General features: G+C 32.7%; 3 protein-coding genes across 4 annotated transcripts; all 3 read right to left on the reverse strand.

Annotated features, from left to right (window-relative positions):
• Positions 1-1637: 1637 nt before the first annotated feature.
• Positions 1638-6120, reverse strand: LOC145014071 (pyrophosphate--fructose 6-phosphate 1-phosphotransferase subunit alpha). The gene is made up of 17 exons (XM_078972440.1): positions 5870-6120; positions 4844-5016; positions 4618-4730; positions 4458-4532; positions 4258-4371; positions 4110-4177; positions 3901-4038; positions 3739-3819; positions 3559-3652; positions 3396-3469; positions 3189-3299; positions 2958-3059; positions 2710-2814; positions 2512-2628; positions 2324-2433; positions 2070-2235; positions 1638-1958 (listed from the first exon to the last, which is right to left on the reverse strand). The coding sequence occupies exons 1-17, from the start codon at positions 5957-5959 to the stop codon at positions 1845-1847; spliced, it is 1845 nt and encodes a 614-aa protein (XP_078828566.1). The 5' UTR covers positions 5960-6120; the 3' UTR covers positions 1638-1844.
• An 8035-nt stretch (positions 6121-14155) lies between these two features.
• LOC145018371 (signal peptide peptidase-like) lies at positions 14156-17621 on the reverse strand. Of its 2 annotated transcripts, none has more exons than XM_078976268.1 (13): positions 17471-17621; positions 17279-17367; positions 16944-16999; positions 16689-16804; positions 16453-16604; positions 16273-16358; positions 16058-16185; positions 15918-15968; positions 15765-15851; positions 15614-15683; positions 14750-14886; positions 14576-14653; positions 14156-14393 (listed from the first exon to the last, which is right to left on the reverse strand). In XM_078976268.1, the coding sequence occupies exons 3-13, from the start codon at positions 16981-16983 to the stop codon at positions 14313-14315; spliced, it is 1026 nt and encodes a 341-aa protein (XP_078832394.1). In that variant the 5' UTR covers positions 16984-16999; positions 17279-17367; positions 17471-17621; the 3' UTR covers positions 14156-14312. The 2 variants fall into 2 exon arrangements, with proteins under 2 accessions (XP_078832394.1, XP_078832395.1); XM_078976269.1 differs by having other exon boundaries at positions 17279-17362; positions 17471-17614.
• A 3951-nt stretch (positions 17622-21572) lies between these two features.
• Positions 21573-24035, reverse strand: LOC145016322 (uncharacterized). Its single transcript, XM_078974676.1, has 4 exons — positions 22464-24035; positions 22125-22374; positions 21671-22026; positions 21573-21590 (listed from the first exon to the last, which is right to left on the reverse strand). The coding sequence occupies exons 1-4, from the start codon at positions 24033-24035 to the stop codon at positions 21573-21575; spliced, it is 2196 nt and encodes a 731-aa protein (XP_078830802.1).
• Positions 24036-24329: the final 294 nt, after the last annotated feature.

Here is a 24329-nt window from a genome sequence, read left to right on the forward strand (position 1 = left end):
TCCTAAAATATTCTATTTTTATAACTTATATATATTATCAAATATACCCCTCTACTAATTAAACTCTATATTTATGATTAATTAATATAATATAAATTAGTATATAATGTGATATTATAAATATTAAATATTGCATTTAAATTATAATTAGTAGATAAAATAAACTAGAAATGTATAAAATAAAAATGAAAGGGACTAAAATTGGCAACCAAACTTCACCTCCATTTTTGGAGATATGAATATTATTCACATCTCAAAAAATGAAAGTGAAAATGAGATAGGGTTAGAGAAAAAATGGAGAAAGAAATGGAGTTTAGGAGTCGGTTGGAGATGTCCTAACGATAAAACTATACTTTTGGAATAGTCAAATAAGTGGTAGTCACTCCTAATAACCAAAATTATTTATAATAACTACTAAGCTTGTATGCTTTTGTATTCTAACTTACAAAATAGTTAAGATTTGATTATATTAAGGGTATGTTTGGGTTAGCTTTTTTAAATGAAAAGTAATTTTTAAGAAAAATGTTTATTAGCTTATGACTTTTAGAAAAAGCTGGTTTTAAAAAGTCTTTGGATGCGAAAAGCTGCTTTTTCATCAGTAAAATGGTTATAAAGCTAAAAAATTAAGATTTTCCAGCTTTTTGAAAACTTTACTTTTTCCTATCCTAAAAACTGTTTTAAAAAAATACTTTTTAAATAGATAAATACTTTTTTAGCTTATTAGCTTTTTAAAAAACTAATAAGCTTTTTTTTAAAACTATCCCAAACACCTACTGATATGATTTAATTTTAAGTCGCCCTTTAATAAAAAAAGAGTTGGTTGTCATAAACTCATGGTGATTTAATCATATATTGTCCACTCCTTTGTAATTTTATATTTTTGTTTTTGCTAACTTGTCTCTAATAAATTATTAAGACTTTCAAAAAGAATAAAAAAGTTGGTTGTCTCAAAATATAGAAACATAAAAGATGTTTTTTATTCAAAAATTATAATCTATTATTTACTTAAGAGGTCATTGAATGTGAACATATAAAATGATCATGTGATATTCGAATTCGAACATTGAAATTAGATATAATTGTATTAACACATGATACACGAGATGATTATAATGTGATTTTGATATTTGATGCTGAAATTATCAGAAAATCAATTATTTGTATATTGTTTAAAAGATTTGATTCTTTAACATATTAATATATATAAACCAATAAGAAGGTTTTTTTCTAAAAAATAAGAGTTGTGCATTGAATTGCAAGTAAAACTTTTAAATAGGTTGTTTTATTTTACTTTTGATAATAATCCAGATTGATACGAAATTCTTTATCCAAAAAAATTACAGTAACTAACATGAGATTGGAGATAAAAGAAAGGGGAAAAAATGGTTCAAGCTTGCTAAAGCTATAGAGAAAAAGAAAAGGGAGTTAGAGATCCAAGATGACAACGGCCAAGTTCTACTGATGATGAGGGTATTAGAAGTAAGCACCATTTTCATGGGATTGGAGTAATGTTTTTGCTACTTATGTTGCAAAAGCATTATATGATAATACAAAAATTACAATATACTATAGTTGGAAGATAATGCGTGACAATTATTTGATCTCCCATTAATATCAATTATTAACCACACAGGAAATTGACCAAAAAAATGTCAAACATTAATTGTAATTATAAAGATTCCACACAAAAACATAACAAAAAAACAAGTAGTTGCATTCTAACTGTTTTGCCTTTAAAACTGAAAAGAGAACTCATACTCACTAAAATTTTGAGAAAATATAGAAAACCTGAAAGAAGAGTACACACAATGAGTTGAAAACATCCTCACCTTGTACTGCTTCCATCACTCCAACCGCTGTGAGGTCATGACAGATAGAATATCAGTCACTGATGACATGGCACTCAAAGCCGCCTTCAAAACATCCTGAGAGCACCCTGGTTTCACTATCGTTCTCACCTGTAGTACAAAATACAAATTAACACAAACTTAATCTCATAATAAATCTATATATACATACATATGATATGTTTTGACATAACACAGAAAGAAGGATTTAAAATTCAGAACCTTGTCAAGGTATTCGTTTAATTCCTTAATACGACCCATGTAATCAAGATCCTCCACACACAAGCTGACAGCTTTAGAATCAGCACCTGGCCCATCAAACTGAAGGGGCCCGGGGTTTCTGTACACATCATCCATCAAGAATCTTGTTGCATTTTGTCTAAGCAACCTGTGCCATTAATGAGATTGCATTTCAAGTTTCTTTCTTTCTTTCTTTCCATAAAAATAAAAATAAAAAATGAAATGATATCACATACTCGTATACTCTGCCTCTCAAGTCCACAGTAGCAGGATGGACTACAGGTTTGCCAAGTGTTATGGCCCCTGACCCTGACCCACGGCCATAATGCTTCACTGTCATCATAGCCTTCAAAAAAGGTCAAAATAAGTCAACACATCATACGTAATAAAAATCTGATATTTAAATAAAAAGTATATGACATACTGTTATTGGAGCAGCACCACAGCGCCATTTGTTTGAAGGATTCTTGAGGTTAGTGACAGTTGCCATGTAACCGTTTAAACCAGATGCTAGAATATGGTAACAACTATGTCCAAGCACCTACAATAACAAAATTACTTCCAATTTAGTTAAATATTTTGAATTTATATTTTACAATTGGTTAAAAGTGAAGAAACTTACATAGGCATAGTCACAATCGAATTTTGATGGTAAAGAACCCCGAGCTTGATACCCAAAAAAGTGACAGATGGCGTTGAATTTCTTCCCCTTGTATGTACCTTCTTTCTGTTTACATATCCAAAGATAATGAATCATAAGTATAACCATAAGTACAGCTAGAAGCTTATTTATAACCATAAATTATAGGGTTAAATGGATGCTAACATAAGCAACTAAATTCAAAGTATTTTGCTAATTTTGTGTCTTACCAGTCGTTTATTGATTTCCGCTTCCACAAGTTCTGCAAGAAGCTTTTCTGTTTCAATCTGAGACAACTGAGCCGAGTCATCTGACTCAGGGTGGAGGAGAATCTGCAAAAATAAAGATGATAGATATGAGCATTGAGATAACAGGTTTTTACAAGAAATGAATAATTAATTAATTAGTAATTAACTAATTACATATATTTTTTTTTTTTAAAAAAAAAAAAAAAGAAAAACCTGTTTCCTAATAAAGGGTGGCAAAAATTCAAACAAAGCAGAAGCCCAAGGTGAGAGTTGTGTCGATATTTTATCAGCAGAAACTCCTTGTCTCAAAAGACTATGAATTTCCTGAAAGTACAACATATTATATTAAACTGTTAATATTCATAGCATTAATTAACTAACTGGAAAGAAAGAAATTACTGTTGTAAAAGATTTAGTTACCTGCAAAAGTGCATAAACTTCTGGAATGCTTTCGATAAGTCCTTCTGGAAGTAGGATGACTCCATGATTCTTGCCTGAATAATAAAAAATAAAAAAAAAAAATCAAAACAATATGATTACATCAATAACCATTATTACCATATCAACAACAATAGTCAAATACCTTGTTCTGCCCTAGCTTGCACGGCATCACAAATCTGTTTTGTTATGTCAAAAATGGTAAGCTTTGAAGCAGCAACTTCTTCAGCAAGAATAACCTACAAGGAAAGATACACAAGGGTAATTTGGGGAACAAGATAAATTAGATATAAAGTGTGTATAATGGACAGAAATGTAAGGGTACCATGTTAGGATGTGATTGGAGAGTGCACTCCACAGCAACATGAGATGCCTTCCTACCCATGAGTCGGATAAAATAGTAGTACTGTAAAGAAAGAAAACAAATTAGTTTTTAAAAATAAAAATTATAAAGAATCAATGTATTCAAGAGTCAAGTGATTATTACCTTTTCAGCAGAAAGAGCATCTGTGCAGACGTTACTGATGAGTTGAGAGTTAACCTTACAGATAGTATCAAAACCAACATTTGCTTCAACAAATTGGTTCTTAAGATCTCCATTCAAGGTAACAGGTACTCCAACAACCTGCAAAATTACAAATATTCTAGTGGCATATACAAGGAAAATGAAATTTTGGTGTGTGACAAATTATAAACCTTTGTAGTGCACTTTGCTTCAGCAAAAGTCTCAGCAAGTTGAGCAGCATCTGTGTTAGATGTTACACCTTTAAAGAAAAACAAACAAGTGTTGTTAGTATATAATCTGACAAAAAACATTATTGTTGATAATTGTGTTACATTATACCTCCAACAATGACTAAGCCATCTAAATTCAAGGCCTTGCATGCAGCCATGGCAGAATTTACTTGCTCTGTGGTTCTTATTTGGTCCTTTGTTCTTCCCAATAGATCATAACCACCTTCAAAGGATTCAAATAGTCATATATGAAATTACTCGAAGAAACTAGAAAGAAAGAACAACCAAATTATATTTCTCATTAAGTACCTTGATTTTTGTAGGTTGCAAGAATGTCGTCTGTGATCTCGAGAGTTTTTTGAGCAAATAAACCTTCAGAACCACCTAAACATGCGCATAACAAAATTCTTATGAGTAAAAGACTAAAACCCAAACTCACAAATGAAAAAGGAAGTGATAAAATGTTTACCAAGAAATCCAAGCAAAGTGCTTTTAGGGTTGTGACTTTTGAGAGCTTCATGAAGTCCCCAAACAACATTATGTCCTCCAGGAGATTGTCTACCACAAAAAACCAGCCCAACCCTGGAACAATGATATTATAATTTATACCCATGTTATTATTTGTTCATGATATTTTCATATGATTATTGCAAATCTGACATGAAAGAAAGAAACTGAATAAAGGGAACCCTTACTTTACTGCAGGGTGCTCATTAATGATCTGAGCATTGGATCCTTTAGCTGTTGCTCTGAGGAAATGAGCCAATGGTTGACCATAAGTGTGAGGAAATGAACGAGCAATGGCATGAGCACCTGAAGGATCAGCTGCAGCAGTTGCATCACCAAATTCTACTCGCACAGTTGTTCCCTGTGCACAAAGACATGTATGAATTAAATATGACCAAAATAAGGTGTCAAAAAAGTCAAACATGATGTACACTCTTTCAAGCACAAAATATGATAATAGGTATAAGTTCAAAAAAAAGTCAAACATGCATCACTCTATCACCACTAAATGCAGTTTCTTCAGTATTTCACATAACATTGAATCGCTCTCTTTTAAGAACATGATAGTTATTAAGTTAGGATAAGTTCAAAAAAAAGTCAAACATGCATCACTATCACCACTTAAAATGCAGTTTTTTCAATATGTGAAATATCATCAAATCACTCTCTTTTAAGCACATGAAGGTTATAAGTTTGAAACTTTATACAACATTACAACCTATCTTTTGGATCCCTAGGTCATATTGCCCGTATCTTATGCCACACCAAAAAAATGTTTGGTTTAATATTAGAAGCATGATTGATGAAAAGAAAACTAAAACCCAAACTAAATCTCTGAAATCGCTAGATTTATAACAGAAGAAAAGAAACCATAGCATTTAGATGCTATTCGAACAATTAAAGCAGTCAAACTAAATCCGAAAACAGACCCAAAGCAATCAAAAAGGTGACGCGAATAAAGGGCGAGAAAAGGCGAAACGAAAACGAATAGATCACAAAACACGTGATCTACATATGTCAGATCTATTTCGCTTTCAATCTCATCGAATCACCGAATATTCAAAACCTTTAAACATAAACCCTTGATTCGATTCACGATTTAACTTATATGAAACACATCAAAATCAATACAATGCCAACAGATGCATGTAGATATGTGTACAAATCTGAAGAACACAGTTAGTAACTTGCGACCTAGATTGTAAAAGAGAAACCTGAAGACAAGGGGGAAGCTCAGGTTTGTACAGAGATCGATTCTTTTGCAGATCAGAAAGCTCTCTTGGAACTCCATAATCCGAATCCATTGCTACACAGTAATTCTAAGTTTTACCTAGCGATTCGTGCGTGAATCTCTCTCTCTCTTTCTCTCACCAAGAACAAACAGCACTCACTCTGCTTTCTTCACCTAAAAACACACACTGGGGCGGATGATGTGGTGAGTTCTACAACTTCTATAGAATGGGGGCGCTACTATAGGCGACTTCACCAACCAACCAATACCTTTTGGAATTTTGCACTCTCATCCCTCCAAATATATGTTTCTAGACTTTGGTCCCTTTTTTCTCAAAAACATTTCAAACATGTAATCCTTGAATATAAAAGGACTTAAGTACCCCTCGAGTTTAACTGTTGATAGGGAATATATTTAGCAACGATCATTTTTATATACAGATTTTGTCTTTACATAAACGTTTTTATTATATTTGGGTATAATTTAACAGTTTCCATAGGAACACTTTACTTTTTCGTTCTTGAGATATATATGGTTTTAAAAAAAAAAAGATATGGCATAAATATAGGATTGATTCTGTTAATGGATATTTATAAAATAAACCTTAAATTTGTCTTCATTTTTTTTTTCGTATTATCTTTAGACCGGATGGAGGGATCTCGGTGAGTGACTCGGTTACCTCAACGAACATCGGGCCCAGAACTCGGCATGTCATGTCAAGCTCGGCTCGGCAACTCGTTGGGAAAATGTCAATGAAAGACAGTAAAGTGGTTGGATATTTTAACTTTTTAACGTTACCTTGGTCAAACTGTCCATTTTTTTCAAAAAAAATGAAAGAATACCCTCTTTTTACCCTATATAAATATCATATATTAATCCCACTTAACCTTTTTATTTTTTCACTCAAACAACATAATTTTTGTGAAAAAAATAGTTTCTCCTTCCAACCCAAAAGCTCCAAAAAATACCAAAAGAAACACCCAAAACATAAACTCAATCTCACTTTCTTCACCAAATTCCATTCAAAGCTAAACGTTCAGCTTATTTATTCACCTCCAAATTTACACTTTGGTGGTGTTTACTGCCCATTTCAATCTCAAAACCAACTCAATACCAAAACCAATCTCAATTTCAAAAACCAACCTCAAATAAACTTATCATTCCAACTTCAATCTCAAATGGGAAATGATTCCAATCCATTTGACGATCTTCACAAATCCAATGAATTTCCAAACCCAATTCCAAACTCATGGAGAACCTGAACTCGTCCCCGAAATGGAATCGAAACCAGAAGAGATTCGACCACAGCCCAAGAAAAATGGAAAGGCAACTCCAAGCCAATGGACACCGGCCGAAGAAAATGTGTTGACTCGTGTGTGGGTGGATGTTTCTAAATATTCGTTGGTCGGAAACAACCAAGATTGTCCAACTTTTTTTTTTCCGGAAAATACACGGCGTTTTCCCACGGGGATGAATCTTGGAGGCTACCAGAAAAAAGACCAAATTTACTCGAAGTGGAGAAATTTCAACAAAATGGTGACGGAGTTTGATGTGGTGTTTTCAAGTGTCAAACAACAATGGTAAAGTGATGCAAATGACGAAATAATTTTGCAAAAAGCTCTTGAAGTTTACCGGAATAAAAAAGGGGCGAATTTCAAATTTCTTCATGTTTCGAATATTGTGAAATTGTCAAAAAAAATGGCAAGACATCAACACTTCTGAAATCTTTACAGGTGGTTCTTCTAAAAGAACCAAAACATCTGAAACGACGCATAATCAATCGTTCGATGCACATGTAAGGATTGACCTCAATGAAAATGAGCCTTTTGAGGTTCTTACTTGTCCCATGGGAAGAGACCGAGTCAAACGAAAGAGAAAAGTGACGGCAAGTGGTTCGGGTGACATCGACCAACTAACAACCAAAACGAACAACTTCAAGTTGTTTTTGGAACAATATTTGGTGGTCGCATAAGAGAAAGAAAAAAAAAATGTTGTGGCGATCTTAACGAGAGACACTAACATTCTCACCGGACGTGAAAAAAAAAACTGACGATGAAAGCAAAAGCGGAGGTTGCGAAAAAAAATACAACATCTAGAGTTCGTTATTTTAGGGTCATGGTTTCATTGTTTAAATTTCTAGGTTCCTAGTTTGAAATTTTATGTTTTTTTTATTGTTGTAATTTTCTTTTGAAGTTTAATGAAAATTTAGTTTTAAAAAATAATAGTTTGAAATGTTTATTTTTTATATTAATTACTTTTAGGGAAAAAATAGCACGACAAATGTGGCAACCCACACTATATAAATGATAAAAATTTGAAGGGGTTTGGCAAATCCTAGGTGACGCCTACGTGAACCGTGAAAAACTTGACACCACTCCTTCGAACCTAAGTTAATAACATATAAAGTATTATATTTTGTCATTATGTTCATTAATTTTAATCTGCATTAAAAAAAACAACGTAGTTTTAAATAAAAGTCCTACCGCAACTATTAGAAAGAGTAAATACCGATCAAATAGGTAATATCTCTTATAAAAGAAAAAACAAGTTTTTATACATTTAGAAAAATTGTTGTGTAGGAATGACTTTCATTTTTTAACGGAAAATTTAATATGCTACTAAACTACTCTTACATCCACATATGTCTCGGACTGGACTTGAACTTTTGACATCAGTGAGGTATGACGACACTTGATACTAGTCCGCCACTGGGCTAGAATTTCTTTAGTTTTTATACCATTAAATAAAAAGAAACCCTACAAATAAGTATCTATACAAAAAAAAAAAAAAAAAAAAAAAAAGAGCAAACATTTTTATAAGAAGAAAGACAAAAGTTATGTTGAAATACATAAAATATATACATGCATATTATATAACTAGTTTATAAACCATTGAAACCACGATTACTAAATTAATTAAACTTTTATAATAAAAACTCAAAATTATTAATTAATTATTTTAAATAAAGTATTAATTAAGAGTTTTTTTAGTTATATAAATTTTAATCACTGATTTAAATAAATATGTGAAATTATATTATTTTATAATGTGAAATTGGTCCCTAATTTTCATTTAATCTTAAATTGATTAAAATCGAACTTACTAGTTGCTTTGGTAAACACATTATTGAATTATAAGATCCTTGAAGTTGTTTTAAATCATTTGGTCATAGCTTGATGGAGCATACTTGAACTTATAGGATTCTTTGTTCAGTGAGTACTTGAACTAGAAGATATGTAACACTCTAAATTTAAACTAAAATTCTCATTTTTAAAGTAAAGATAATCATGCAAATCTCATTCTCAAAAGAGTAATAACAATCATTTGTTTTAAGTTTGACAAACCATAATAAAAAAAACCAGAGTAATAACAAGATAGTAAAATCAAATAAGCGTGAATCTCCAAAACATATTCATGGATGTGATGCAATTAAATCGTGCCTTTTCTTTTGCTACCAGAACAACTTAAAATATTTAAACTTAAACGAGTAAGTACAAATTTTAGTGAGTTCTCCAAAGTATCACGTATGCATGTGAATATTAGGGTCCCCCATAGTCTTATTTTCACTTTAGTTGCTGCAGTCCCCTTGCAGTCTTTCCTATTATGGTCCCCCCATAGTCTTTCATGCAAGTGTCATGGTCCTTCCAAAGTCTTTCATACATATGATATGGTCCCCTTATAGTCTTTCATACAAAATTTACAAAGACAATCTAGCATGTATTGACACCAAGTGTCCTACATAGTATAGTAAGAAAACTCGCATGATGTTAACAACTACAAACTTACAATCTTAGAGGAATGAACTGCTAACATGAACCACTTTTAATTTATCAGAAGTCCAACCTCAATCTATAACTCAAACCTAAAAAGTTTGACCGAGAAGTCAAACTTGTAAAAAAACAAACGATCAACAGTCAACCATATCACGACCTTCTCCTTAGTCACACTGTAAACACTACTAGACAAAACAGTCATGACTAGCCAACATGACTCGTGTCGTTGCACCCATAATTTTTGTGTTGTGCTTTTTGGTGATGCAACCAACTTTTCACTAAGGTTTTAATCCTTTAAGTTTTAAAGTGATCAAACTCTATATATATTTCATCAAAATATGGTCTTGATAACTTTATCCATTTGGATACTCCAAATACCAATATCTCTATATCTATGTCAAAAAGAATAGAAATGTTACCACAACCTTACATTGCACAAAATTGAAGACCAAAATCATATTCAAGTGTCACAAATAAGACCCAAGTCTTAACCTTTAGGTTTGGAGTTTTCCAAACTCAATCCAAACAATAAGTAGGGACCATGAATAAGCTTATAAACCTAGATCTACAACTCATGATGTATGAAGTTTGGACCTTGAATACCATAAAGGTCTAAAGGCAAGGTAAGATGTTGGAAATTCTTTGCAGAGGGCCTTCCTTTACACCATGAAGCAAACTTGTTCTTCTAAAAGCACCAAAAGACACCAAAGTTGTAAAATAAGCTCAAGAGCACCAAGAGACACTAGAGTTTTCTCTGGAAATGATGAATGATAAGAATAGAGAAAACCCTAAAAAATCATTCCTTAAATAGGGCTCAAGGCCCAAGACCTAGGGTTTTGGGTTGTGACGACTTCGCGATGCGACCAACATAAGATCACGTCGCTACTTAATGACATAGCTCGCACCACGAACATCAAGTAGCCGCACATGTAAGCCACTAAAAATGTTAAATACAACTTAGCTTAAAGAAGATTAATACATAAACCACATACTAGAAACCAGGTGTTATAAGATCCACAAGGTTACATCCATTAACGGCTCAAGCCTTAACAAACAAAGATCAACCATAACAATCTAGTTAGCAGATTGTAATGACTTTATCTTCAAGGACTTTTTTCTTATATGACAATTATTTATTTATCATGTCAATATAAACATGTTATTAAGATAGATTATTCAGACTTATAAGTTTGGTTAATGGTATAGGGTTATTTATTCCAAGGTTTGTCACCATCTAATGAATACAATTAAGTTGGTACTAACCCTTATTTTTCATTATCGTCTTAGGGCTCTTATATGCATTTATACGCCTTTTGATGGTTGAACATTATCCACTAGATCTTCCTTAGTTGAGTAGGAAAGTATATACTCTTTTGAGCCATTATGTTATCCACCAGTTCTTCCTTGTCTTAGGGCATCTCCTTGTGTTTGTGCTTTAAGTTGTCCTTGGAATCTACTTATCGGAAGGTAATTGTTGAATCATATTTACAACATTATATGTTTCACTAATGGTCATTCTCCTAACATAGAGGTCATGAAGCATAATACTTACTTTTTTTTACCTGAATCGTTGTGATCTTTGTATAAACCATCTTAAAGATTAAGAAGCTCACCATAAAATTTCTAGTCCTAATATCCTCTTTTTTTTTTACTTATGGTTCAATAATTCCATAGTTCTTAGGCTATTGATGATTTGCAATATATGTCGTATAAAGCGTCCACTGTCCCTTAAATATGCAGTTATGACACATTAAATTTGAACACTTTTAAGCACCTATCATACATACTTTATGATCATAGCCTCATATTCAACAAGTTAGAGAGCGATTTCGGTCAAGAATGTCGCAAGGTTTAATGTGGCGAGATAGAAAATAGTTGTTGATGCCTTTTCAATTTGAAACCAAAATTATTAATCTAGAAAATAAGTGTTAATTAACCTTTATTAAAACATTTTAATACCGAGAACTAACGATCCTAAAAAGACAAGGAAATTAATTTGGGATCATAATTGCAAGAAACTAAACATGGACATATTTGAGTATTAGGTATCAGGAACAACAAGTCGGACAAGACATGCTGTGGAAAGAAGTAAGGTTTTATCCACAGTAATAACAACAGCCCTATAACAAGTATTTTCCTCTGGTATATTGCTTCTCCCTGTTGATTCGAGCTGTTAAGTTCATATTTGCATAGGTGATTAATGAACCTCCTTATAAAGCTTTAAAGGCATAAAGCCCGGCTGGTAAAACCAATGAGACAAGAAGGCACTGATTGAAGTGTTTGCATCAAGAGTCCCAGAGGGACGGGTAAGTTGGCAGATTATTGTTGCATCTTATTCGCTTTTCGGGGAGTAGTGATCCCCGGCAAGTAAGTTGATGTGTCAGTCCCAATGGCTAATAAGATTGATTGTTAATATGCAATGAATCTAACTTTCAATTAATAGTAGTGGAATTTAATCTAAAACCGAAAATATTAATTTTGAAGATAAGTGTTAATTAACATGTACTAAAAGATTTTAATACTGACAATTAACAATCCTTAAAAGAATATTGTTGTTCCAAATAAATTTGGGGTCGTAACGGCAAAAAATAGATTATGGATACATTTGAGTGTCAGTTATAGGCTAACTTGATGTGTCAATCTCAGTGGCTAAAAGGTTGACCATTCAGTTCACAGTAAGTCAAGTCGACACAATGCTAGTTAACAAAATTGTTTAGCCTAGGCATTGACACAACCATTTGTCTAGTTTAATTTACATATCCATTTGTTTAGTTTAATTTACAATCAACTAAATAATCAGTCTAGTGGAGTTTGCTTGAGGCGGCCCAACCAATGGTCATTTCGAGCACTAAGTCAACTTAAACATCTACTCAGTTCACTAGGTCCAAGTTAGCTTGACCAGTCAACTCTTGTTTAGTAGCAATGTCCGACAATTTGCTAAATGGAAGGCTCCTTATGCTCCATTGCGTACACGCACAATTCACAAAATCAAGCAACTATGGTACCACCCATGTTTTGAAAACCAGATCGGACCGACCGGTTCAACCGGAAACCGGTCCCGGATCCGGTTCCTAAATGCCATAAAAATTGGTATTCATGTGAACCGGTGAAAACCGGTCGAACCGGTAAAAACCGGTCGGTTGAACCGATAAAACCAGTCAAAACCGTAAATTTTAAAAAATATTTATTTTTATTTTTATTTTTTATATAATTAAATATAATCATGATATCATCCGGTTTTTGAAACCAGTCTGACGATTGGACCACCTGAATCATTGAACCAGTAAGATGACAGGTTCGGTCTTTGGTCCAGTTTTCAAAACCTTGGGTAGCACACAACGTGGGTGCTTTTGTGATACCTCACTTGGACTCTTACCATTTAATTAAATGGTAAGAGATCATATGCTTTATAAATCCAATAAATTTTTACCTTTCCATGGATCCGTGTGGTGTGGGACAACTTAATTTTTTTCCACATTGAAGTTCCGTTTTATTCAAACAACTTATACATTCAATATTTCTTTCAAATTAACTCCAATTCGGACGTGAAGTATATCGTTACCAAGGTCTCTTGAGGGAAAACACAATCGAATTAGACATTACATAAATGTATAAAAAAATATACAGATTTACAGGTATCTAGAGTAAGTAAAAAAATCAACATTTTTCTAATTAAGAAAAATAATGCCTTTTCAACACTTTTATATTTAATAAATGCATTTTAAATATGAAAAACTATGTCAAAAATAATGAAACTTAAGGATGAAAATAGGATGAGGTGGTCAAAGAATGAACCGGATATCCACTTTGGTAATTTGGCATATACCGGGAAGTAACATCCTGCCTTGTATCCCACTTTGTAGTCATCCTTAACGACGACACTTCCCTTTCGAATATCATCCAATTCCTTTTGTTTTAAAGTTATTTTGATTTTCAATATCGAACTTCAAGAGTATGTATTCATAACCATGACAAATGGACATTACTCAAAGACCTTAATCGTGCTTGATGGAAGAAATCTAGGAGGAAAAAATAAAGAATGACAAATATTAAAAAGATTGGTGTCCTGAATACATTAAGCCAGGTTATTTGGCTTAACCTATCAAGTCATTTTGTTCAGATTTTATAAAAAAGAAAAACACTCGTGTATAGTTGTCCGTCCACATTAATCTTTTAACTCATTTAGTGAAAAAAAATCCTTATATTTACATTTCCAACACTACGATACATATAAATCACTCTTGCCTTTCTAAGTAGGCAAGTTAAACACATAATTGTAAAATCTCATACGATTAAAATGTTTGCTTGTTACCAAACCACATAAAAACATAATATAATATTTCGATTGGCACAATTATTTAGATATATAGACTTTCCACATGTTTTCAGTGAAAAAATCATGTATCATGTCCTTTTCTATCAATCTAAGTGAATAAACATGTATCACGCCCTATTTATTTAATCAATTAAAACAGTCTATATGGAGATTAAAGATATGATCCAGAAATAAAAGATTAATTGCAAAATCTATTGCATAAGTTAACCATAAAGACTGGAGCTAAAATCCCATTAAAAAAAAAAAAGTATAAAAGAAATAGAAAAAAGAGCATAGCTCCTTCTACTGTGAACAACTGTATATTGTAAAAGCATCTATCAGTCTACTTTCTTGTTTGTTTTCTCATCTACATCACCTTCACCACCAACAGCCGTTTTAGACTCATCAAATTCCAACAACTGCCACAACCCAAAACTATCATATTAGAAATATATTTTTTTTAAGAAAACAACAAAAAATAATTTAGTCGGAGTCTTGAATATTTTTTTTTTGAAAACATTATTGTTATTGAAGCTAGAGAAATCAAAGTAATTTGGATTTGTTTGATGTGGATATTACTATTAGTAGTATTAAGGCTTACCGGTTTGACCTCCCCATTCCATATGCAATGAGCACCCAAGAACCCGATAACTGATGGCACAATGTATAACAAAGCAGGCTGAAACCAAAACCAAAAAACAATATCAGATTTAATTAAATTTAAAAAAAATAAAAATAAAAGATGTCAATCATCCAATCATCATTCATCACCAACCTGTGCAGCTTGAAACCAGTTCATGACAACAATTGTAAGAACCACACCAACTGCATATCCCAAGAAAGCACTTTTGAAGTATTGACTCTTTTGCCCTCTTGACACGTCAAATCTCAGTGCCAATGCTACAAAAATGCCTGATCACCAACGCACACATATGTTCATTTTATGAGTTTTTTTTTTTTTTTTATTTTATTAAATTCCATATAATATTTTAATGTAATAATTGCAATAAATGTAGTAATAAATGGATATCAATTTCATTAACAAACTTACCTTTTAATTTTAAAATTCCTAAAATTAAAGCTTATTAGTTTCTTTCCTTTATTTAAATTATTTGTTTAAATTTAAAAGATAAAAAACATTTCCATTATAATAATTCATTATTTTTTTTTTATTTTCTCAGACTTTTATATTTAACTTTTTGTTAAAATTAACCATGTAATACGTTGGCCTCACGACTAGTTGTAAATAACCACATCAAAAGAAATTTAACATGATTAATAATTTAAATTGAACATGATATTTAACAAGATCAAATAAAAAATTAAATTGATTTGGAAAGAGAATAGGCTGATTCAGGGGCAAGAAGACAATGGAACTGGAATAGGTTTATTTAAAAAATAGAAAAGAGAGAGAAAAAAAAAGGGTAGCACATGTAAAAAAGGAGCTCTTAATGGATAAATAAATGCCCCATCTTCTCACTTAACCCATTAAGCTCATCTTTATATATTAAGTAAAAAAGAAACACCATTATATATCTGTCCAGATTAATTCCTCTCCTCATTAAGTCCATTAAGTCCATTAAGTTAAAAAAAAATGGCACCTTAGTAAGAAAAAAAAAAAACCCTAAGAATAAATTACCTGGAATGACAATATCACCTAAACCAAGCATAGAAAATGGGCGTACAGCATCTCTTGTTGGGAATAGAAGCTGAAAAAAGATTAAAAGTTTCAATTAAAACCTCAGAATATGGTAAGAAAGACCCTATTTCAACCAAACAAAGCATAATACCTTTATAGGTGCATCAAATGATTTGGCAACACTGACCATCACAGGGGTAAAAAAGACCCAGAATATATCATAAAAGAAAAGTCCAGCCTGTAGATTGAGATCATAGTATTAATCCCATGCTTTACAGAACAGGGTAACTACAATGCAACTCACCAATAGAATAGCACCAGTCTTGAATGAGCCGAGTGAAAGCATTTCAATTCCCTACAAATTTTTGCAAGTTTTCATGTCATTTTGTTCATCATGGCATACATGAGATACAAAATAATAAAATGATAAAAAAAAACTCAAACCTGAATACAGAAAGCAAGTCCCAAAATATTGTTAGCCAGCCAATGCTTCTGTGCTACATACCACACACAAAAAAAGGTCCCGGGAATCCCAGCAACCACTTGAGACCTTGTGAACTCAACATCCAAAGCTGTACAAAAAAAAAAGATTTTTAAAAAATACATCTTTACACAAATCACATCACCATAATGTAAGTAAACAAATATAGATAACCAACAGTGAAAATAGGGGAAACGCCAAGTTATAACATCTTCATTCCACTTAGTTGGTAAAAACCGCCTGATTGCAGGTAAAAGTGTTGCCCTACAATTGAAATTTGAAAGAAGTCAATAAAGAAAAGTGATTAGTCAATTACTGATTAACAAAATTAGCAAATACTTAAGAAAAGAGAGCATACGAAAGCGCGATGATGCCAAGAACAAAGAAGTAACAAGTCAAGACAGCATTGACCAAGTCTTTTGACAGGAACTTAAAGAGCAAGAACAGAGACAACAGCATTGCACTACCAACTAAAGGGAAGCGCATGGCATGTTCATTAGACATTGTTTCCTGTAAAAAGAAAATGTAATTTTTAAGCACGAAAAAGATGTATGAATCTTGGAATGATTCAAAACATGGAAGCTGTGTACTTACAGAAGGAGGTGTTGGCTTGACAGAGCGATAACAACCCACAAAAACTGTGAGGCATGCTGTCAAGATGACATTTATATTTGGGTCTACCTTCATAACCAGTGGTGCAAGTGTTAAACCTGCAAATCCAAAATGATGTAGTACATGATTTCTCTTGTTATGAAATAATCCATGGCAACTAGGATAGAGCTAAAAAAGAAAGATGATTTTCAGATGAAGGTAATGTAGATGTATATAGATCGGAAGGAGATACAGAACCTGCTAGAGCAATATTGGCAGCTCGCTCACCATTCTTCATTGTCAAAACTATGTCCCTACATTAATAAATCCAATATCGGTACATGATAATGTTGATGAACAGAAAAAAAGAACAAGTTCAACTGTTTCTTAATCTCTCTAGCAACCAGAGAATTATAATTCAAATGGCGACTGAATGGAGTATACAGAGATCCGAAAGGAATGGCAGGCCCAATGCAGTACAAAAAAATACCAATTTTTAAGCCTAAAAATTAACAGTTCGTGTAGAAATGAAACTCAATCCAAAGACACTACGTGTAACTGTGTGCAAATTTGAAAAGACAAAGAACACGAACCGTAATTAACTGTAACACCAGAAACGACAAGTAGATGCAGCAGATGGACTAGATCGATTGATCGATCGACGACCCTCTCGAAGTCTATTCTGAAACGGCAGAATTTAGGGCATGAACATCAGAATTTTTGGTGATTAATAGATTTAAGGCAATGAATAAATCTCCTAAATCGTAAACTGATAAGGTCAGTACCTCCGACGGAAAAAGAAATTGAGAATCGATGATCGCCGGGATGGGCCGGCGATGGTTGTTGCGGAGGTTTTAGCAGATTTCGTCTTTCTTCTGTACGTCTCCGTTATGTCTTCGTCTGGTAAATGCTTTCGAACACGTATTAACTCATTTATTTACTTTTGAGATTTTAATTATTTATTTTGCATTTAATATGCATTAAATACAATAGAGGTTGTTACCGATTCTTATTTTCTCCATGATATCTTTACGTAAATGATGACTACAAACGTCTATTTTTACTATTTTATAAAAGAAATCTAACTATTTTTAAAAATAGATTGACTATAATAATAATATTTTTTTAAAACGTCCAAATGATGAAGCTGATAGTACAAGTAATCATTAATAAAATAATATTAAATTTTAACCCTATTTTGAATTCAAATATTTATCATCAAATCTCCTTATATTTCTCAACAATTTGATATGGTTTCCTCAAATCTCGGATTCATTCAAATTTTGAACCCTTTTAAATATCCTTAAATTTAGCATGTTGATTCAAATATCCCTCCAATCGCATATACCTCTTTGCTCCCTCCTCTACTATAAAGTTCACCGTTCAGGAACAAAAAATGACTTTATTTCCCAAATAACACCATAGTTTGATTATTTTGTCTTCGACATGTACTTTCTTTTGTAACATAACATTTTTGTAGAGGAAACATATCACCGAAAGAATTTACACGTCCCGCCGCTTTGCGCGGGTACACTGCTAATATATATATATATATATATATATATATATATATATATATATATATATATATATATATATATATATATATATATATATATATATACACACACACTAACCGTCTACCTTCACAAAGCGGCGGGCAACGAATAATTTGATCTCTTTAGAGTTAAAACCATTTTGCGTTCACTTCGAGAAATGAATATTAAATGTCATATATTTTTCAAGAGCATTACCATACCATATTAAGGGGATGTTTGGCTAAGCTTTTTTAAAACAACTTATTAGGTTCCACATCACTATAAGTTTAAAAAGTGTTTGGATTAAAATAACTTATTCCGGTGGGGAACCTCTAATACGTCATTTTTTCATAAGTTACCATACACTTACTTATTAACTTATAAGCTAACAAACTAATAAGCAATAAGCTTTTTTGCCAAACACCCCCTAAATGGTTATTACTTTCATTTATACATACCCAAACCACTTGTACTGTTTATCGTCCTCTTTTTTTTTCGTTTTCCTTAATTCATTTATTAATTTAATATCCTACTAAGTAAAATGCTAAAATATATAAATAATAGTTTATAAAAATAAACCTTTAGAATATCAGGTGTTGTGATTCAAAAGTCGATAAATAAGCCTTTGAGAAGGTCAAAATACTCAGGTGTCAACTTGTTCATTGTGATTTTAAACCAAGTTTGGTCACAAATTAAAACATTTTCAACGATGGTATGTAATTTAAGGATTCATATTTATTTAGGTTCTCGAAACCTTAAAATATTGAACAAAATCTATATAGAACCTTATAATAAGGACAATAATCACCGTAATCAGGAAGTCCATGTGATGAAACTTGATATTATAAGGACCAATGATGAAAAATGTTTCATTTTTAGACTGTACAAGATGAAAAGTATACAAACTACCTTAATCATGTCAAATCTTGTGTTTAACCGTTCTTTATTGCAAAAGTAAGATGCCAAAATATACAAACTAATGATAATACAATGCTCTAACACATTAAAGAAACATACTAAAAACCTTTTAGGAACAAACCTGATATAATAAAGCCTTCACCCAATCTATTTATAACATAAAAATACAAAAAGTTAAAAATGATGAAATCAATTACAAGTAAGGATTAAAATAAAAATCTGCTAAGAAAGAGCCATCTGCAGGAGGGATATTTGAATCAACATTTATTTTCTGATGGTTTCAAATTTTGACTTATCCGAAATTCAGGGAAGGAGATAGAATTTGTTGAGAAATATAATGATTCAAAACACATGTTAAAATTTAATATTATTTTATTGATGACTACTTGTACTATTAGCTTAATGATTTGAACGTCTTAAAAAAATAATATTAATATTATAAAAGAAATATAACTATTTCTAACTATTTCTATAAATAGATTGAATATAATATATCTTTATATATATATATATATATATATATATATATATATATATATATATATATATATATATATATATATATATATATATATATATATATATGTATTTACTACTTATAAAAGAAATCTAACTATTTCTATAAATAAATTGAATATAATAATATTATTTTTTTAAGACGTCTAAACTATTAAGCTTGAAGTACAACCCATTTATAATATAATAATATTAAAACTTTAACCCTATCCTTTATCCCCTAAAAATCTCGTATTAAATTAATGACAAAATTACACAGATGGTCCCTGTGGTTGGCACGAGAGACCAAAGATAGTCCTTATGAGGAATTTTGGACGAGTATGGTCCCTGTGGTTCCAAATTGTTGCACGAATAGTCCTTATGACATACTCCGTTTAATTGTTGTCGTTTATCTAAATCACGTGACCCTCACACGAGGGTATTTTCGTCATTTGCTTATCCCTTCTCTCTCATGATCTGCAAAAGATAGTCCCTTTCCCTATAAAAATTAAACCCCCATCACTTCCTTCTTTATTTATCGTCTCCTCTATTCTCTCTTCTCTCTTCTCTCCTCTGTGTGTTTGTAAGAAAATTTGCATAAGAATGGTAAATTGTTTTTGTGGAAGGCAAGCGGTGATAGTGACATCATGGACGGATCTCAACCCAGGGCGTAGGTTTTGGAAATGTCCTAGCAGTTGCGGTTTCATTGCATGGTTTGATGAGCCCATGTGTCGAAGGGCTGTGACTGTCATTCCAGGTTTGCTAAGATCCAAGAACAAGCTTCAAGAATCTCTGCTGCAAGCAAGTTTTGAAGCAAAAAAAGTGAAGATGATGCTAGTTTTTAGTTGGGTTTTCTTTTTCATGTATGTGTACAAAAGATGCTAATAGTATTAGTCTGGAGATGATGGTTCTTTTGCTTGTGGGTAGATAGATGATGGTTCTTTTGCTTGTGGGTAGAATCAGATAGTACTATTAATTTGAAGATGATTTCGTTTTTTTGTTTGTGATGTAAGAAATGTTCGTATGTATGAATGGAATGCTTTTTATTTGGGAAACTTTTAGTCTGCAACCATTGAAAAATATTGGTCTGGAACGTAATGAGTGTAAAATATTGGTTTGCAACTTAATGAACTATCCAGATCTATTAAAGTATAAAAAATGAAAGTGAAAGGTTTTTATAGGGTTTAGACCATTGTAGTATAATGTGTGAACCATTGTAAAGCCATAACAACATTAGAAATGTTCAAAAATAAAATGCAAACTTTTGCATAGTCATAAAGTTCATTACATAACCTTAAAGTCAAAGTCATAATACCAAAAAAATATCAAAAGAGCTTGCAAACTAATGTATCATAACCAAAAGAACCATCTTAGTCTAGCACCCTGTGTGAACCATAATACCAACAAAAGATAAAGACACACAATAACCAACTTAGTCTGACCTTTCTAAGGTACCAAAACAAACAACACAAAAGACCTTTCTAAGGTTCCATAACAAACAACACAAAAGACAACAAATCAAACTTTTTCCTTCATTTTGGATTTATCCTTTTTTCCATCTCCCTGCTTCTTTGCCTTGCTAAGCTTCTTGCCCCCTGCAACCACATTTCTAACTTCAGTTTGTCCCCCTTGTCCCTTGCAACTCCTAGATTTGTGACCCTTGTTCTTGCATTTGCTACAAGTAACTGTAAGGAACTTCCTGGTCAAACTTTTACCTTGATTATTTGGTTCTTCAGTTTGAGCTCTCTTTCTCTTCTTTTTTGGTCTCCCTACCTGCATAATTAATAAATTATAAAACAATATAAACGTATACTGACTTGTAAATTGAAAATTATTTACCTGTTTAGTATGTTTGGGGGGTGTTAGTGTTGTGGGGCAATCTGACTTTGGCCACATACTTCTTCCATTGATTGGTTGAACTTTGTACTTGTACATTTCATTCCATGTGCTTAACCTATAACATGGATGTACCCACTCCTCAAGAGGTGGGACAATTTTTGCCCCATGCTCAACCTTATCCCTAATGGCACTAACAAGACGAGAGCATGGTATCCCAGTGATCTCTGTATGCCTGCAACTACAGTTCCTGTCCCTCCAATTAACCACAAATTGTTCCCCCATTGTCCCAATAACTTGAGTCTTCTCAGCACCATTAAATATGCAAGTGTATTGAGAAGCATGTTTCTTAACTCCATCTAAAAGTTTTGTGGCTGTTGGGGTAAGAGGCCCTTGAGACTTATCTATCACATTTTGCACAATACAAATTCGTTTCATTAAGTATTCCCTAATATATTCTAAACATGTAATTATAGGTTTGTCTCGAGCATCTAACAACTTTGAGTTGAAAACTTCACATAAATTATTCAACAAAATATCTGTATGTGCTCTTCCTGTAAAATGCAACAAAATATCTTATAAGAATCTGTCAAAGTGTAAATCTTCCTTGAATCTGTCAAGGTGTCTAACTGTTATATAAGGGTAAATATACCTGAAATATGTGCTTTGGCCCAATGTTTGGGTGGAATTTTCTTTAACCAATCACATGCCTTTGAATTGAACTTATTAAAATCTTCCATGAATCTGTCAAAGTGTCTAACTGTTGTTGCTGTTGCACATTCCCATAAATGATCTCTGTGCTCCTTCCCCCTCCATTGTAGCTTCATGTTTTCGTGAATATATCTTAAACAAAACCTGTGTTCAGCGCTAGGGAATAGGTTGGCAATGGCAGGTAAAATCCCCTAATAAACAAGTAACAAAAATGTTATTTTTTAAAGGTAGCAGACAAAATTACACAGATGTCATGAACAAGTATCATAAGAAGACTAACCTTTTGCCTGTCAGAAATAAATGTGAAGTTTGAATTTGTAGACAGCTCCAAATCTTCACCTAGACACTCTAGAAACCAACTCCATGAGCTTATGTTCTCGGCTTCAACTATGGCATATGCTAGTGGGTAGATCCCATTATTGGAATCAAGACCCACAGCAGTGAGAACCTGTCCAGGGTAAGGTCCCTTCATGAAAGCCCCATCGAATCCTAAGAAATCTCTTAAACCTGCCTTAAAACCCAGTTTTAATGCACCTAAACAGACATAAATTCTCTTAAACATCCTAGTTTCCAAGTTTGCATTTGGTTCACTGTATACATCAATCTTCACAGTTGTTCCTGGGTTGCACTGTTGTAATTCTAGTACATAATCCCTGAGAAGGCTGTATTGCTTTTCATAATCTCCGTGAACATGTTTCTGTGCAAGCTGTTTAGCCCTAAAGACCTTCATTCTTGACATCCCCACCTCGTATGTCTTTTGTAACTCTACACGCAAAGCTTTGGCTGGGATAGTTGGGTTTCCTTCCACTTGTTGAAGAATGGTGGTTGCAAGAAACTTAGAAGTACACGATTTAATAGATCTTGACTGCACACATCTATGCTCATGAACCAAAGTTTTCACCATCCAATCGCTTTCTTCATCAGATCTAGAAATTAATACCACCCAAGGGCATTTTGCTTTTTGTGAACTGACTGTTTTGTCCTTGCATTTGATTCTACTTTTTGTCCATGGCCCACCTGTCATTTCTGGGACCACACCCCTGCATTTTTCCCTAATTCTTTGTTTATCATTTTTTGCAAAATAAATGTTTCTCCTAGTTCGAATTGAATGCATTTTAATGTAGTCCTTCGCTTCTGATGAGGACTTAAATATTTGACCCAGATAGAATGCAGTTTCATGTACTACTCCTGATGAACACGTGGTTGGTTTGTTTAACCTTCTCATTAACTTCTTCCTCTCATCTTCTTCTACACCAGCTGATTCAAACAACTGTGTATCTATCACCTCCAAATCGTCATCAACTGTGACATCAGGTGCATTGAATGATTGATGGTTATCTAGATTTGGAAAAGAATAAACACCACTGTGGAAGTCTTTCATATTCACTTCGACATCCTCCACCATATTAAGTTCATCCACTAAAAAGTCACTATCCTCGCTTATACTTCCATTGGTACTAGTCTCATCACTAATAGCATCTCCAATTTCTTCATTGTCCCCCATCTGTTGGTAATCATCGTCCCCCATCTGTTGGTAATCATTATGATCCATATAAAAGAAAGGATCAAAGTCTTCTGAAGGTCCAACAACTTTCAATACATCTCTATCAAAATGTCCTGATGTCACTTGCAGTTTGTTAAGCTCCTCACTTGCAGGATGAACTCCAACATCTTTCAATACATCTATATCAAAATGTCCAAAAGGTACAACAGACCTAGAAAAGTCATAGTTCTCATTCAAGTCCAATTTTCTACTACATGATCCTACCTCTGTACTTGTAAACTTTTTTCGATTGAGTTCCGAAGAAATAGGCTCATTGATTTCTTCCAATACGACCTTATTTGGAGACATAAAGTATGTATGGAGTCTAGTAGTTCCATGTTCAGTATACTGTTGGGTTATGAGCATTCTAACACTCCTAAGTGTACATGCAACCCTAAATACCTTGGATCTATGTTTTCTCTATTATACATGCAAATATGAACATCCAAGGTATTATCCTAATCTAGCATACAAAATAATGGATATAACAAGATAGAATACATACCTCTTTGATAGTGCTTGTCTTCATGAAGCTTGAGTGCTTAGTGCCCCAAGTGTGACACCTCAAATGGTTCACACAACACCATAAGCACTTGGAATAAC

The sequence above is a fragment of the Lactuca saligna genome, chromosome 9 (genome assembly GCF_052625555.1).
Source record: "Lactuca saligna cultivar CGN05327 chromosome 9, ASM5262555v1, whole genome shotgun sequence".
Taxonomy (NCBI): domain Eukaryota; kingdom Viridiplantae; phylum Streptophyta; class Magnoliopsida; order Asterales; family Asteraceae; genus Lactuca; species Lactuca saligna.

What these genes read in the sequence shown, in the direction of transcription:
- LOC145014071 (XM_078972440.1), bottom strand. Translation starts at nt 5,959, where the DNA reads ATGGATTCGGATTATGGAGTTCCAAGAGAGCTTTCTGATCTGCAAAAG. An exon ending in GCAAGCTAGGGCAGAACAAG is followed by an intron (nt 3,470 to 3,558) that starts GTATTTGACTAT and finishes TTTATTATTCAG; the next exon opens with GCAAGAATCATGGAGTCATC. An exon ending in CACCCTTTATTAGGAAACAG is followed by an intron (nt 3,060 to 3,188) that starts GTTTTTCTTTTT and finishes TTATTTTTGCAG; the next exon opens with ATTCTCCTCCACCCTGAGTC.
- LOC145016322 (XM_078974676.1), bottom strand. Translation starts at nt 24,035, where the DNA reads ATGTCTCCAAATAAGGTCGTATTGGAAGAAATCAATGAGCCTATTTCT. An exon ending in TTATTTCTGACAGGCAAAAG is followed by an intron (nt 22,375 to 22,463) that starts GTTAGTCTTCTT and finishes CTTGTTTATTAG; the next exon opens with GGGATTTTACCTGCCATTGC. An exon ending in GGCCAAAGCACATATTTCAG is followed by an intron (nt 22,027 to 22,124) that starts GTATATTTACCC and finishes TGCATTTTACAG; the next exon opens with GAAGAGCACATACAGATATT.
- LOC145018371 (XM_078976268.1), bottom strand. Translation starts at nt 16,983, where the DNA reads ATGAAGAATGGTGAGCGAGCTGCCAATATTGCTCTAGCAG. An exon ending in CTTGGCATCATCGCGCTTTC is followed by an intron (nt 16,359 to 16,452) that starts GTATGCTCTCTT and finishes TTTCAATTGTAG; the next exon opens with GGCAACACTTTTACCTGCAA. An exon ending in GACTTGCTTTCTGTATTCAG is followed by an intron (nt 15,969 to 16,057) that starts GTTTGAGTTTTT and finishes AAAAATTTGTAG; the next exon opens with GGAATTGAAATGCTTTCACT.